At 43.7% G+C, this 16,894-nt stretch overlaps 1 protein-coding gene across 1 annotated transcript in view; it reads left to right on the top strand.

Annotated features, from left to right (window-relative positions):
- Window positions 1-13,562: 13,562 nt before the first annotated feature.
- Window positions 13,563-16,894, top strand: part of LOC139412966 (tau-tubulin kinase 1-like) — a 36,197-nt gene continuing 32,865 nt past the window's right edge. The window contains exons 1-2 of the mRNA XM_071159889.1: window positions 13,563-13,707; window positions 15,672-15,830. Of these exons, the coding sequence (XP_071015990.1) occupies window positions 15,723-15,830 (108 nt within the window). The 5' untranslated portion in view covers window positions 13,563-13,707; window positions 15,672-15,722. The remainder of the gene's footprint in view (window positions 13,708-15,671; window positions 15,831-16,894) is intronic.

A 16,894-nucleotide genomic window follows, 5' to 3' on the forward strand; every position in this document is an offset into this window, starting at 1 on the left:
TTTTAGTATGGTCAGGGCGTGAGTTGGGTGGGTTGTCTATGTTAGTTTTTCTATGATTTTCTATTTCTGTGTTTGGCCTGATATGGTTCTCAATCAGAGGCAGCTGTCAATCGTTGTCCCTGATTGAGAACCATATTTAGGTAAATTTCTGTTTGAAAAAGCTAGCCTTAGCTTTCCTAACTGCCTGTGTATATTTGTTCCTAACTTCGCTGAAAAATTCTGATACTAATGCAGAACGCCACAGGATGTTTTTGTGCTGGTCAAGGGCAGACAGGTCTGGAGTGAACCAAGGACTATATATGTTCCTAGTTCTACAGTTTTTGAATGGGGCATGCTTATTTAAGATGGTGAGGAAGGCACTTTTAAAGAATAGCCAGGCATCATCTACTGACGGGATGAGGTCAATATCATTCCAGGATACCCCGGCCAGGTCGATTAGAAAGACCTGCTCGCAGAAGTGTTTTAGGGAGCGTTTGACAGTGATGAGGGGTGGTCGTTTGGTCGCAGACCATTATGGATGCAGACAATGAGGCAGTGATCGCTGAGATCTTGATTGAAAACAGCAGAGGTGTATTTGGAGGGCGAGTTAGTTAGGATGACATCTATGAGGGTGCCCGTGTTCACGGATTTGGAGTTGTACCTGGTAGGTTCATCGATAATTTGTGTGAGATTGAGGGCATCAAGCTTGGATTGTAGGATGGCCGGGGTGTTAAGCATGTCCCAGTTTAGGTCACCTAGTAGCACGAGCTCAGAAGATAGATGGGGGGCAATCAATTCACATCTGGTATCGAGGGAACAGCTGGGGGCAGAGGGAGGTCTATAGCAAGTGGCATCAGTGAGAGACTTGTTTCTGGAAAGGTGCATTTTTAGAAGTAGGAGCTCAAATTGTTTGGGTACAGACTTGGATAGTAATACAGAACTCTGCGGGCTATCTTTTCAGTAGAACACCGCCCCCTTTGGCAGTTCTATCTTGGTGGAAAATGTTATAGTTAGCAATGGAGATTTCAGGGTTTTTGGTGGTTTTCCTAAGCCAGGATTCAGACACGGCTAAGACATACGTGTTGGCAGAGTGTGCTAAACCAGTGAGTAAAACAAACTTAGGGAGTAGGCTTCTAATGTTAACATGCATGAAACCAAGGCTTTTACAGTTACAGAAGTCAACAAATGAGAGCACCTGGGGAGTGGGAGTGGAGCTAGGCACTGCAGGACCTGGATTAACCTCTACATCACCAGAGGAACAGAGAAGAAGTAGGATAAGGGTACGGCTAAATGCTATACAAACTGGCCGTCTAGCACGTCCGGAACAGAGAGTAAAAGGAGCAGGTTTCTGGGACGATAGCATAGATTCAAGGCATAGTGCACAGACAAAGGTAAGGTAGGATGTGAGTACATTGGAGGTAAACCTAGGCATTGAGTAATGATGAAAGAGATATAGTCTCTAGAGACGTTTAAACCAGGTGATGTCATCGCATATGTAGGAGGTGGAACAACATGGTTGGTTAAGGCATATTGAGCAGGGCTAGAGGCTCTACAGTGAAATAAGGCAGTAATCATTAACCAGGACAGTAATGGACGAGGCATATTGTTATTAGAGAGAGGCATGCGTAGCCAAGTGAACATATGGGTCCAGTGAGTGGTTGGGCTGACTGGGGACACGGCGATTCAGACAGTTAGCAGGCCGATGCTAACATGCTAACAGTTAGTAGGCGGGGCTAAACAAGCTAGCAGTTAGCAGACCGGATTAGCAAGCAAGCAGTTTGTAGGGGCTAGCAGTTAGCAGACCGAGGCAGGGAAGCTAGCAGTTAGCAGAACGGGGAAGGCAAGCTAGCAGTTAGCAGACCGGGGCTAGCAAGTTAGCCTATGGGGACGTTGCGATGGGGGTAGGTCTCTTTTTTCCTCTTCGTGCGGTGACGTTGATAGACCAGTCGTGGAATTAGTAGGGTTCCAAGTAGCTCTAGGTAGCTAGCAGGCCTAGAAGGTTAGCAGAACGGGCCTTTAGCGGACATCGCGCCTGAGTGGCCTGTTGGAATCATCGGGCAGATTATGTCGGTATTCCAGTCGTAGAGGATCGGCGGGGCTCTTTGCCCGTACCGGCAGTAGGCCCAGGCTAGTTGGTGCTAGCTCTGGGACAGAAACGTTAGCCAGGAGTAGTCAACCCGGGTTGCGGTTAGCTAGCTGTGATGATCCAGATGAAAAGGTTTGTGGTAGGATTTCGGGGATATGGAGAGAAAAATAGGTCCGGTATGCTCTGGTTTGAAACGCGTTGTATGAACTGGCGAGAGCTTTCCGAGCTAAAGGTTAGCTGATGACCTCTAGCAGTGGTTAGCTGACTGATAGCTGGTAGCTAGTTAGCTAGCTAGCTTCAGTTGAGGTATTCCAGTTCGGAGGTAAATAGAATACTAGGTAATAGAAAAAAACAAAAAACAGATCCACACCACATTGGGTGAGGTGGGTTGCAGGAGAGTATTTTGAAGTTGAGGTTTAGGAAAAATATTAAAAAGAACGCAAAGAAAAATATATATACACATGGGACGAGACCAGACAAAGACAAAGACATCTGACTGCTACGTCATCTTGGATCAGGCATAGTGTACAGACAAAGTTTAGGGTGAAGGGTTTGAGTACAGGGTGTAGGGTTTGAGCATAGCCTGAAGGTAGGGAGTGGCAGTCCCACTTGCTGCTCCGTAGACGAGTACCATGGTCTTGTAGTGGATGCAAACTTTTACTGGAAACCAGTGCAGTGTGTGGAGAAGGGGGGTGACATGGGAGAACTTGGGAAGGTTGAATAACAGGCGGGCTGCGGCGTTCTGGATAAGGGGGTTTGATGCCACCAGCGAGGAGCCCAGTCAACAGCGAGTTGCAGTAGTCCAGACGGGAGATGACAAGTGCCTGGATTCTATGGTATATGGAAACGAACCCCTTATGTAATATCTAATGAAATCTCAGTACTCCCCTAAGCACACTCTAAAAACACAAGGATGCCCCCAGTACTGCTACCATATATGATATGCCTATTTATATAGTTTTGTACTTCACTATTGTTGGTAGCCCTTTACACTCGAACCTGTATACGGGTTGAAAATGGCAGATTTGGACACTGGGAAGCTGTCACCATCCCTCCCGCTAATTTGCCAACTTTTGCTGTTTTTGTTGTCTGAGTTAGGGAATTGCTGTAAATTACGGGGACTCTGTAACGGCTTTCGTTGGTGGTAGGAAGAGTGGAGCAAAGCGCAGCGTGGAAAGTGTTCATGATTCTTTTATTCAAAAAACACTCAAACAAAAGTGAAAAAGAGCGCACACAGTTCTGTCAGGCAGAAACACTAAATAGAAAACAAGATCCCACAAAATCCAAAAGGAAAATGACAACTTATATGTGATCCCCAATCAGAGAAAACGATAGACAGCTGCCTCTGATTGGGAACCACACACAGCCAAAAACAAAGAAATTGAAAACATAGACTTTCCCACCCGAGTCACACCCTGACCTAACCAAACATAGAGAATAAAAAGGATCTCTAAGGTCAGGGCGTGACAGACTCAATGTATTTTGTATTTTCAATGTATTTTGAAAGATGAGATGTTGAGGATTATAATAAATACCGCTGTGATGTCATAGAAAGCAAGGCAAACACCCATAAATCCAAATGTGCATTTCATATTCCATATCATAAAAGTCATGTCATATACAGTGTCAACATTTATGATCACTATGTTTGGTGTACAGTTACAATATGACATGGCGTTATACCCTAGCTTATCCTGAACAGAATAAGCCTATGTTGGTTGATTTGTGAAGAAAATTTGAAGCAGACCACAAATCTGAATGCACTCATGACTCCTTTCTATGCGCACCAAAATTACGATCTGTTTCTCTGAATTGCAATGTGAAAGCCTGACACTGTAAGATCGTATTTTATAACTTAGCTAGTCATGTTGGCAATAGAACAACCTTTCAAATGATGCTCACCTGACCCAGGTTGTTATTTATAATGGCCCTTTTTTGATAGCATAAACAGTAAACAGTAATTGTGTAAAGGCGGGGATGCAGGGTTGTGATCCAATGAAAACTACTGTGCTCTCTCTAGTTCCTCAACCGCACATCTAGGATAGCTAACAAAAAATGCATCTTATCGTTGAAGACTTCTTTGAGTCATAAAAGTGCATTGAAATTGGTAAGACCAGGGGTGGGGTGTGTGTCTTTTTGTCAATAACAGCTGGTGCGCGATGTCTAATATTAAAGAAGTCTCGAGGTATTGGTCGCCTGAGGTAGAGAACCTTATGATAAGCTGTCGACAACACTATCTACCAAGAGAGTTCTCATGTAACGGCATTCAGAGGTGGAAGATGGAGAGGACCAAAGTGTTCGTGGTTAGTGTTCATCTTTTTAATGTAAAACTGAACACTTCAAAAATACAAAACAACAAAGTGACAACCGAAACAGTTGTATCTGGTGCAGACACACAAAGACTGAAAATAACCACCCACAAAACACAAAGGAAAACAGGCTACCTAAATATGGTTCTCAATCAGATTGGCAGCTGCCTCTGATTGAGAACCATACCAGGCCAAACACAGAAATAGAAAATCATAGAAAAACGGACATAGACAACCCCCCCAACTCACGCCCTGACCATGCTAAAACAAAAGAACTAAGGTCAGAACGTGACAGTACCCCCCCCCCCCCCCCCAAAGGTGCGGACTCCGGCCGCAAAACCTAAACCTACAGTGGCGGCTCCGGCGCGGGACGTGGACCCCACTTCACCACAGTTTTTGTCCGCCTCCTCAACCGCCCCCGTGGCCTCTTACGAGCGGCGACCCTCGCCGCCGACCTCCGACCGGGGACCCTAGCCATGGGTCCCGAATGGACGGGAGATTCCGGCAGCGCCGGAGTGAAGGACGACTCCAGCAGCGCCGGACAGGCGGGAGACTCCGGCTGCTCCGGAGTGAAGGGCGATTCCGGCATCGCCGGTGTGACAGGCGACTCTGGCAGCTCCTGGCTGACAGGCGACTCTGGCAGCTCCTGGCTGACTGGCGGCTCAGGACAGACTGGGAGACTCTGGCAGCTCACGACAGACTGGGAGACTCTGGCAGCTCACGACAGACTGGGAGACTCTGGCAGCTCACGACAGACTGGGAGACTCTGGCAGCTCACGACAGACTGGGAGACTCTGGCAGCTCACGACAGACTGGGAGACTCTGGCAGCTCACAACAGACTGGGAGACTCTGGCAGCTCACGATAGACTGGGAGACTCTGGCAGCTCACGACAGACTGGGAGACTCTGGCAGCTCACGACAGACTGGGAGACTCTGGCAGCTCACGACAGACTGGGAGACTCTGGCAGCTCACGACAGACTGGGAGACTCTGGCAGCTCAGGACGGACGGGAGACTCTGGCAGCTCAGGACAGACGGGAGACTCTGGCAGCTCAGGACAGATGGGAGACTCTGGCAGCTCAGGACAGACTGGGAGACTCTGGCAGCTCAGGACAGACTGGGAGACTCTGGCAGCTCAGGACAGACTGGGAGACTCTGGCAGCTCAGGACAGACTGGGAGACTCTGGCAGCTCAGGACAGACTGGGAGACTCTGGCAGCTCAGGACAGATGGGAGACTCTGGCAGCGCCAGAGAGGAGGGAGCACCTGTAGGCAGAAGAAGGAGAGACAGCCTGGTGCGGGGGGGCTGCCACCGGAGGGCTGGTACGTGGAGGTGGCACCGGATAGACCACCGTGAAGGCGCACAGGAGGTCTCGAGCACCGAGCCTGCCCAACCCTGCCTGGTTGAAAGCTTCCCGTAGCCAGGCCAGTGCGACGAGGTGGAATAGCCCGCACTGGGCTGTGCTGGCGAATCGGGGACACCATGCGTAGGGCTGGTGCCATGTACACCGGCCCGAGGAGACGCACAGGAGACCAGATGCGCTGAGCCGGCTTCATGGCACCTGGCTCGATGTCCACTCTAGCCCAGCCGATACGAGGAGCTGGGATGTACCGCACCGGGGACACCGTGCGCCTCACAGCATAACACGGTGCCTGCCCGGTTCCTCTCTCTCCTACCTGAACTCGTCTCACTCCCCGTGTGCCACCCCCCAATACATTTTTGGTTGCTGCCTCTCGGGCTTCCTTCCGCGCCGCCGTGATGACTCCATTCGCCGGTATCCCTCCTCACACTGCTCCAGAGAATCCCAGGCGGGCTTCGGCATTCTCCCTGGGTCGACTGACCACCTGTCTATCTCCTCCCAAGTTGTGACATAGTCCAGATCTCGCTCCCATGTCCAGGAGTCCTGTGACCGCTGCTGCTGCTGCTGCCCGTTACCACGCTGCTTGGTCCTTTTTTGGTGGGTGGTTCTGTAACGGCATTCAGAGGTGGAAGAAGGAGAGGACCAAAGCGCCGCTTCTGGGTGAGCATTTTCTTCTTTGCTTATGGCCTTATAGAGTTGGTTGAGAGCTTTGTGGTGGTAAATAGATGGCTACGAATAATACAGATGAGATGTCACGTTCTGACCTTAGTTCCTTTGTTTTGACTTTTGTTTTAGTATGGTCAGGGCGTGAGTTGGGTGGGTTGTCTATGTTAGTTTTTCTATGATTTTCTATTTCTGTGTTTGGCCTGATATGGTTCTCAATCAGAGGCAGCTGTCAATCGTTGTCCCTGATTGAGAACCATATTTAGGTAGCCTGTTTTCCTTTGTGTTTTGTGGGTGGACACAAAGGTCAGAACGTGACAGTACCCCCCCCCAAAGGTGCGGACTCCGGCCGCAAAACCTAAACCTACAGTGGCGGCTCCGGTGCGGGACGTGGACCCCACTTCACCACAGTTTTTGTCCGCCGACTCCCTTCGGTGGGAGTCGTGACAGTAAGTGTTTAATGTGTTAACCTGTTTTTCAGACTGCACCTGTGTCAATCTAAAGACGAGGCCCAGTTCCCATAAAGGAAGGTGCCACATCCACTAAATAATCTAGCTTTGACAAAGTCGAAACGAGTCAGTTTTTTTAATAATAAAAGCACCATGCATAGAAAACCATTTTTCTTTTGATATTTTTGGGAGATCACCTTTTCTACTCTTCCATTTCTTAAATGATTATTACATGGTCTATGTGCTGCAAATTATTATTACATGGTCTATGTGCTGCAAATTATTATTACATGGTCTATGTGCTGCAAATCACACAACAATATGGATTTAAGAGGCCAAATTAAATTAGTTAAGTGAGATTATTGAGAGACCTTCCAGAGATATATATTTTTTTTATTTCACCTTTATTTAACCAGGTAGGCAAGTTGAGAACAAGTTCTCATTTACAATTGCGACCTGGCCAAGATAAAGCAAAGCAGTTTGACACATACAACAACACAGAGTTACACATGGAGTGAAACAAACATACAGTCAATAATACAGTAGAAAAATAAGTCTATATACAATGTGAGCAAATGAGATGAGATAAGGGAGGTAAAGTCAATAAATAGGCCATGGTGGCGAAGTAAATACAATGTAGCAAGTAAAACACTGGAATGGTAGATTTGCAGTGGAAGAATGTGCAAGGTAGAGATAGAAATAATGGGGTGCAAAGGGGCAAAATAAATAAATACAGTAGGGGGAGTGGTAGTTGTCTGGGCTAAATAATATATGGGCTATGTACAGGTGCAGTAATCTGTGAGCTGCTCTGACAGTTGGTGCTTAAAGCTAGTCAGGGAGATAAGTGTTTCCAGTTTCAGAGATTTTTGTAGTAGATGTTTGTGGATAAAGGTAGGCCTATATGTTTTCAGATTACTGTGACCATGGCCAAGTATAGGTTCCAACTAACACTCACATCTCATATCAATTGTCATTGTTTTACATCGGATTATAGCAGAATTCTAGATGAGTCCGGCCAATGCACCATTACCACAAATCCACAAATGTTTTCCCCATCTGGACAATCCCCCCCATACAATCTCTTCAATCAGTACATGCACATTGCACACAGCATATTGCCAGTGTTCCCTTTCTTGTAATTTGTCTTAAGCGAGCGAGTTAAGCACGTACACGCGGTAACCATCAGGAGGTTAGACATCTCATTAGCAGACATATTGCTGGTGGGCATATTTACATGTCTCTGTACATTTAGATGAACAATGATAAAAGGTCCATCCGCTAAAGCATTCAAAGTACTGTTAGTATCGTTTAAAACTTAGCAGGACTCACTCAATCAAGCTAAAATGTTATTCTCAGGGCAAAGACAAACTAGTTTGCATAATTGTCAACATTACAAATTAAGAGTTTTGAACAATCACTTGCTCGTTTTGGGTTATTGGTAGTTGACAGCATTGCTGGAACATGGAGATCAATATGTTCTCTTGTTATCAGGGATCAAACTCCTCTTCTTAAACAACACTGTGTAATGAAGGGACAAGGGACACCTCTAGGCTTTTCCAATAACTCCAATCACTCAATAGATCTTTATTATGGGTTTAATACAGGCGCATAAGGTAATTGCTGTCCTTGTGCTGACAAGTAATATTTCTTTACAAATGTCTGTACAAACCGAGCTCTTACATAAGACAGATTTGATGGCTGAATTCATGAGACGCAAACACCTGTGAAGAGGACCTTCACATTGAGCCAGACTAACATACTGTAAATTAAGTGTCCGAATACAGGTGACTTTCTGTAGGTGCAAGGACTGGATGGAGACTGATAACTATTAAGCAGCTTTATCGGGTAAAACCACATTAAACACCATCAGCCACGGAACTAGAACTGTCTGTCACTTCCTGTATCAATAAAGTTTAACCCCACACAGTCAAAGCATTGGCCAATAGGAAAACAGATAATTTGTATCAGGTAAAGAAATAGGTAAACACAGTTATTTCCTGTAAAACAGATTCACCACATATTAGCACTGTGTATAACTGACATATAAATGAAATAATTACTCAGGAAATAATAATCCCACAACACTGATTTGAAGGGCATGTTGTATTACCAAATGCATCAATACTAGACTTGGAGGTGGTCTTCAGGAGTGTCAAAATACATGGATATAACATATGGACCACTGAAAAAGGAAAAATACTTATTTTAACTTGATACAACAATTTAAGAAATTAGAGGTTTGGAAGCAAACAGAAATTTAATTTTATAATACTGCCTTCTTACAGCTCGGGACTTCAGTAACTATTAGGCTAACTATATTTAGCAGTCTTATGGCTTGGGGTTAAACGCTGTTCAGGGTCCTGTTGGTTCCATACTTGATGAATCGTACCGCTAGCTGTGCTGTAGCAGAGAGAACAGTCTATGAAGTCCCATGCAGATGAATGATGTGCCAACTACTATCCTAAACACTACAGATGGAGGATCTTAGTTTGAGCCAGTTTACTACAGCAGGAAAAGAATCCTGCAGCAACAGGAAATATGAATTATTATGTGGATTATAATTAATGGACATTTTGTAGAGGTTGATACACTTTTCATTAGGTAAAATCAAGTCTCAAATGTCAAAGTGAAAATTAAAAATCTTAGAAGCCTTTTAAAACTCAAATACACTACAAGTTTGCATTTACTGCTTTGCAGGAAAATTGACAGCTGCAGAGGGACTCTGGTTTCTTATAGGCCTAACTGGAGCCTTTAAAACAACACACTGAAGTGTAAATACATTAAATGAAAGGAAAGACCCTCCCAAAACATTTATTTTTAAAGAAGAGCACAGACATGTAGTTCCACAAAAAAAAACCACGAGGGCAACAAATAGGGTGGAGATAAGAAGACGGTGGCCCAGATTAGCCTGTAAATTAACTGCCACCCAGTTTGAGAACAGAGTAGCACCTAAGATGATGAGGCAATTAACCAACATGGAGAGAAGGAAGGCAAAAGAGTAACAAACAAACAGAACAGAACATTCTGTGATGTCATAGTAGCAAATGTTGGGGCATTGGATGCAACAGTTTTATTCTAAAAAAGGAGCTGCCAAAAAGAAACATTTTATTCATAAGGTCATTATGAAAGAAGTCAATGGGTGCAATAAATTGATGTTTCCTTCAATACTTGCTGGTCAGTTATTGCTGGCTTTTGAAATACAGTGCCTTCGGAAAGTATTTAGACCCCTTGACTTTTTTCACATTTTGTTGTGTTACAGCCCAGATCTAAAATTGCTTATATAGTTTTTCCACCCCTCCTTAATCTACACACAATGCCCCAAAAACAGTTTTTAGAAAATGTTGCTAATTTATTTTTTTAAAACATGGAAATATCACGTTTACATAAGTATTCAGACCCTTTACTCAGTACTTTGTTGAAACACCTTAGAACATCTTCTTGGGTATGATGCTACAAGCTTGGCACACCTGTATTTGGGGAATTTCTCCCATTCTTCTCTGTAGATCCTCTTAAGCTCTGTCAGGTTGGATGAGGAGCGTCGCTGCACAGCTATTTGCAGGTCTTTCTAGAGCTGTTCGACCGGGTTCAATTCTGGGCTCTGGCTGGGCCACTCAAAGCATTCAGAGACTTGTCCCGAAGCCACTCATGCGTTGTCTTGGCTGTGTGCTTAGGGTGGTTGTTGTGTTGGAAGGTAAACCTTCACCCCAGTCTGAGGTCCTGAGCGCTATGGAGCAGTTTTTCATCAAGGATCTCTCTGTACTTTACTCTACCACAAAAGCCTGATTGGTGGAGGGCTGCAGAGATGGTTGTCCTTCTAGAACATTCTCCCATCTCCACAGAGGAACTCTAGACCATTGGGTTCTTGGTCACCTCTCTGACCATGGCCCTTCTCCCCGGATTGCTCAGTCTGGCCGGTGGCCAGCTCTAAGAAGAGTCTTGGTGGTTTCAAACTTCATCCATTTAAGAATTATGGAGGCCAATGTGTTCTTGGACCTTCAATGCTGCAGAAATGTTTTGGTACCCTTCCCCAGATCTGTGCCTCGACACAATCCTGTCTCGGAGCTCTACGGACAGTTCCTTTGACCTTATGGCTTCGTTTTTGCTCTGACGTTCACTGCCAACTGTGGGACCTTATATAGACAGGTGTGTGCCTTTTCAAATCATGTCCAATCAATTACATTTATCACAGGTGGACTCCAATCAAGTTGTAGAAACATCAAGGATGATCAATGGAAACAGGATGCACCTGACCTCAATTTCGAGTCTAATAACAAAGGGTCTGAATAATTATGTAAATAAGCTATTTCTGTTTTGTTTTTTTTATATATAATTTGCAAACATTTCTAAAAGCCTGTTTTTGCTTTGTCATTATTGGGTATTGTGTGTCGATTGCTGAAAAAATTCATTCAAATAAACCTGTATCATAAACAACATGTGGAAAAAGTCAAGGGATCTGAATACTTTCCGAAGGCACTGTACCTAAGTCAGTAAGTAATACATGTTCCAGTCTAGTGGGGTGATACTTCATTATTGTAGCTCCAAGCACACTTGCATTGAATAGCTTTAGTAACTGAACAGATAGCAGCTGGGAATGGCTTTGGGGGCCAAAAGAGAGATTTCCTGTTGAAACTGTAGGTAATGGAACCTTTGAACTGGGACAGGAACTCCCACCTAGACACAGACAGTCTTAGGAAGACAAAAAAACGTTTAAATCCCCATGTAGACTAACTGCTGCCAGTGTTTCTATAGCTTTCTTGCAACTATGTTAGATGAAACAACACAAAACAAAAAAGACATAACGAGGTAAATTAAAAACGAGGCAATTGTACAGCATCACCGGTTGTCATCATGGGACAGGGTTTGCAGAAGAAATGTAGACTTTCTCAGTGAGAAAGGCAGGTATAAAAAACAGAAGTGGACACTCTTGTACTGTACTCATAGTTCAGCTTTTTAGTGCAGCATCTCGAAACAACCAATGCATCAAGATCATGACGTATGTTGAAAAGCTGACTGAAATACCAAAAGAAACAATGTTTTTTAAATTAAATACTGAAATACACACTACAAGCAATGTACCACAAGCATCTATCACAACTATCTCGACCAGCTTAAAATCCAAGCTGGTCTAAACTGAATTTTCCAGCAGGGCCCCATATGCAATTATGCAGTCCAATACATCCACAGTGAGGTTTCAACTGATTTTTACTATTTGTCTTTAGTTTAAATGTTTTAATAACATTTCAACCTTGTTTAACATTACCTAGTCCAATTGTGGCATAACTGTAGGCCTATTTGTTTGCATCCGTTTTCAATGCGGTGCTCATATTTTGAAGGTGAACTGCTGATTCCACTATTGTTGGAATTTTGCTCACTTCCAATATCATTAATGATGCTCACTTCACAGTTGTCACTTACGCAGCCACTCCACTCTCATTACAGTTTCTTCTGTGTTTCTGAGAGCTTATCCTGCAGCCGTTTTTTCTCCAGTCGCTTGATTGGCCTGCCATCCCGAAAGGAACCTCCTGCGAATTAAATAGTGATTGCAACTTGCAACGTCCTCTCAGAAACGTCTATATGAACACACCATACGGATGATCCTATTGAGAGTCTTGAGCAGATCGACCCCTAGCCTTTTGAAGGCCCTAAGCGAGATTTGGTACAGTGTTAAAGTAAAAATGTTGCAGTTCTAAAACTAATGTCATGCAATTCTACTCATTTTGCCATGAGGTGGTGATTGTTCTTTTGCAGTTTTATAGCTAATTTCATGCAATTCTGCACATTCAAATCAATTCCTACAATTCTAGGCATTTTGCATTGACTAATGCCATTTTCATACGATATCTGAGTGAGAGTGACTAACAAAACCAATGCCCTGTGTGCCCAGTCTGTAATTTGATGATGATTAGGCTACTACTTGGTTTAGATAGCTGGCTAGACTACCTTACCTAGCAATATAAAATGTTTTTGCTAACATGGGCTTTGAGTGACTGTCATTGACTGACATAACAAGTGAAAAACTGCTGATGCACTACCAAATGTCCAACTTGTAGCTTGTGTATTCCATCTGTATAACTCTCAACAGTAAGTTGAGTCCGCAACTGAGTTACTTAACATAAAATAAAAAATAAAGTCTGTAAACTCTGGTCTTGAGGGCCAAATATCAAGGTAAACTGCACGACTGATCATTTTCATTTATCTGTGGGAAAACAGTGCCCTCTTGTGCGTAAAATTAAATATCCACAAAAGAGGCCATGGGAGATTCAGTGTGAGATTGTTGTGCATTAGTGCATTGCCCTATAGTCTACACTATGGCAGACACACTGTTAATTTGGTACTGCTACTGAAACTGCCACTTCTGGCACATGTGTCAATCCTCAATATGCGCTTCTCGAGCGCTGCTCATCACGTTGCCACGCAACAACCATCCATGATCACGCAGGACCTAGCGCGTTGCATACTGGGAGTATCTCGGTGATGCTGATTCAGAGTCGCCAGTAGTTACCACAGCCACAAAGTCATAAATCCCGCCTATTTTACCATTTATATGCTTAAAATCTGATTTTAAACCTAATTCCCTAACCTTAACCACACTGCTAACCTTATGCCTAACCCTAACCTTAAATTAAGACCAAAAAGCAACAACAAAATCATGCATTTTTTCGATAGCCAGACTTTTTGGCTGTGGTAACTAGTGGAAACCCTGATTCAGAGGAGTAGAACGAAGCGGATAACGGGGAGAATGGAGACTGGTGCAACGACAAACGACACATAGCCTATGTCTTTACCACGACCTCGCTCAAGAAATGATGCCCTCTCAAATTCCTCGCGCACCGAGGCCTTACACCGAAGTCAGAAGATAAGGTCTGGATGCAATGTTTTTCTCTTTGTTGAATTGACGTAAATGATCTTGCGGACATAAAGCACATTCAAAGGCATTGGCACCTTGGCTATAATAATGCTTATACACGGTCGCTCGCTTTGCTATGATAACTTGGGATAGCAAACGCCCCTTTGCTGTTTCTAGAGAAGAAAGAAATCTGGAATAGATTATTGGCAATCTACAACACAATTATTGACAACGTTGCCAGATGATGTCAAGAGCTTAAACATGACAATTCGTTTATTTTACATCTATATAACAATAATCATTAATAATTTATAAAAAATCACCCTATAATGCAGACTTACGTCAGGGATTTGATTCACTCACAACGGGAGATGGAGTCTGTTACAAGCATCTAATCGGGTTCCTTTGCGTGGGCTTTCCCGATTGTTAACGACATTTCCCGTAGTGCCACTTGCGTCCATCCCATGCAGTGGAATGTTGAATCGCGGTTGAAATGTGTGATATTGGTCAATTAGGTGATTCCCGAAATATTTTTTTAGGGGCAGAGCAAAGCTACACAACATACCCATTGTGCCAAGGGCGCAGTGCAATGGTGAATGTGTGCAATGGTGAATTCTTGGAAAACGTCAAGCCTACTCTGGATGGACTGTGCGCGCCGCCTGACGCTCGAATGGTTGCCTACCCGTTGAGGGAGCACTGAAACTGCAGTGCGGAGAAAATGTAACAGTAGGAGGATAATGATAGTAGAGCTTCTGTGCCCGGGGACTGCTGTTAGTTGCGATGAAAAGGTTGTGCCTTATGGAGTTATATCTAAGGAAAGCATATTAGAAACAGAACGAGTCCCTCCCCGTTGTAGCAGTAAGGTGGGAGCGCAAATGGCAATGCATAGGCCCAACCTCAGATAAGTGCAGTGGGCTACTGAAATGGTAGGCTACACCCTTGTTTTACATTTTAGTCGTTTAGCGGACGCTGTTATCCAGATCGACCTACAGCAGTGAGTGAATCCATACATTTTCGGGAATCGAAACCACAATTATCACAATTGTTACAATTGACCGCTGTCATTTTTTATTTTTTTATTTTTTAGATTTTGGTTAGTTACAGATTTTGAAGAATATAAAGACATGACTCAAATATATGAAGGGTTTTGCCAAATCTGGGTGTGTGGTATTGTAGTTGTTCAATCCAAAGTCCCTAATGCAGGTTGCTAAAACCTGGGAGAAGAAAAGGGAGATCAATTTAAAAAAAAAAAATGTCTGCCAGGTAAACTTAATAATTTTTTCATGTACTTTACTGTAATCAACTAAGTGTAAATTGGCATTATTGAACCTGGAATGGATTACATGACAGAGTTAATTAACGTGTATTTTGCTTTATTCCTTTACACTCCATTCCTCTGACATCTTTGAGAAGATTTGCAGAATCTGCCTGCTTGTTCTTCAGACTTGCATGTATTGTTGCATTGAGGGTATCTTCCGCACATTGTCTAGGGCAGTGGGAAGCTTCCACACTGGTGTGAGGCTAACCATGTTCTCTCATGCTTGTGCATTTGATTTGAGAATGCCTTGACCCCAGCTGTTCTAATAGGTGTGGTGTCTGGCAGGCAGCACAATCTTAGGGAATGCCAGCAGGTGTGTAAAATTAGGGGGTCTGGGGCGCTATTTTGGGCCTGGATGGTGCTGTAATGAGTGGCGCTGTCCAATGTGCTGAAAAGAGATTCTGTCACACCTGTGCTTATGGATTCCGTTTGCAGCGAATTTGTACGCAATCACACGTTTTAGCTCTAACTGTTGCTGTCCCTGGTGCTAAATCTGCGACCAACACGTTTGTTTTGAATGCAGGCTGCGGTACTGTCTGTGGAGCTGAATTGTTTACTTATTAGCCCATAGACACATTTGGGGTTCAGAGGTGTTAGTGAGTGAGATGTCTCCAGTTTACAAGGGGTTTGTAGCCTACATTAGTGTGTTTTTCTTCCCAGGTAAATGGCTGAATCAAGTTGGGAGCTACTGTGCCTCTGTCTGGCCGACCAATGCAGTGTGTAGGGACGGTCGCCCAGCCCGACGAAAACATGAACGGAGCGGGGGAGCAGGTGGACATCCTGTCTCCCAACTGCATGGTAAAGGACCGATGGAAAGTGGTGAGTTTATTTATTTTCAGTGCCATTTTGACCATTTAATTGAGTCTCAGCGGAGTGATTGGTTGAATAATTGAGTAATTGATTGAAATTAAATTAAATTATTCGTTGAGAATCCCTGATTTGGAATATTCCTTACCCTGATGTGAACTAGCCTGGTCACAGCTGTTGGTGCTCTCTTGCCAAATCGTACGGTCAGTATGTTTCCATTGACTTGTCCAGTTATTTTTTGTCGGCATTTAGAAAGTTCCATATACATTAGATGTGACAATTGCCTGCTAGGGTCCGTTTACATGTAACTATATTTTGTCAATAAAAACAGCTGGACGTAATGATGTCACACCAACAAACAATAAAACCATTTTTCACAAAAACCTAGTGTCAAAACAAATGATTGGTTGAAGTGTTTCCATAACCCATTTAGGCAAATTGCTCATGAATAAATAGTCGACAGCCTGTATACCCTCCCACCTATCTGATTCTTGTCTCAGGTAGCCCGCGAATGACGGCATGGCCAGATTGCAATAATTGACTGATATTTGCCATATTCTAATAATTCTCTGTCATGGGGAAATTTGCACTCCTGTAGATCTGAAATAATTGGATGGTGAAACTTGCCAGCCAACCAGAAAAGCAAGGTGAAGCAATTCAGGCATTCTTCAAAGTAAGGACATTCTTGTCCTGCAAAGAAGCATTATTCTTTATAGTTGACAAAAGAGATTTAGCCAGCAGTAGGCATTTAGAATGAAATGTGGAGTGGAGTTTTATAGTTACACGATTGTCATCACGTGCCCTGTGTATCTTCAAAATTATCCGGCAGTCATTTATTCGAAAAACACAGTTTCCACCATCATTTGTCGCAATAAGAAAGTTAGACAAAAATGTTAAATCCATCCCTGACAAATGGATAAAAATGTTATGGATCTTTAGAACCTTTCTGCTATATCTGCCTGCCTTTGTCATGGCTGAGTTCCTCCTCTTCGTCTGAAGAACACAAAATGAAAAACAAAGAATACAAAATGCAGCGTAGTTCGTGTTCAACATGTTTTAATGAAAGACGATAACGT

The sequence above is a fragment of the Oncorhynchus clarkii genome, chromosome 1 (assembly GCF_045791955.1).
Source record: "Oncorhynchus clarkii lewisi isolate Uvic-CL-2024 chromosome 1, UVic_Ocla_1.0, whole genome shotgun sequence".
NCBI classification, from domain to species: Eukaryota; Metazoa; Chordata; class Actinopteri; order Salmoniformes; family Salmonidae; genus Oncorhynchus; species Oncorhynchus clarkii.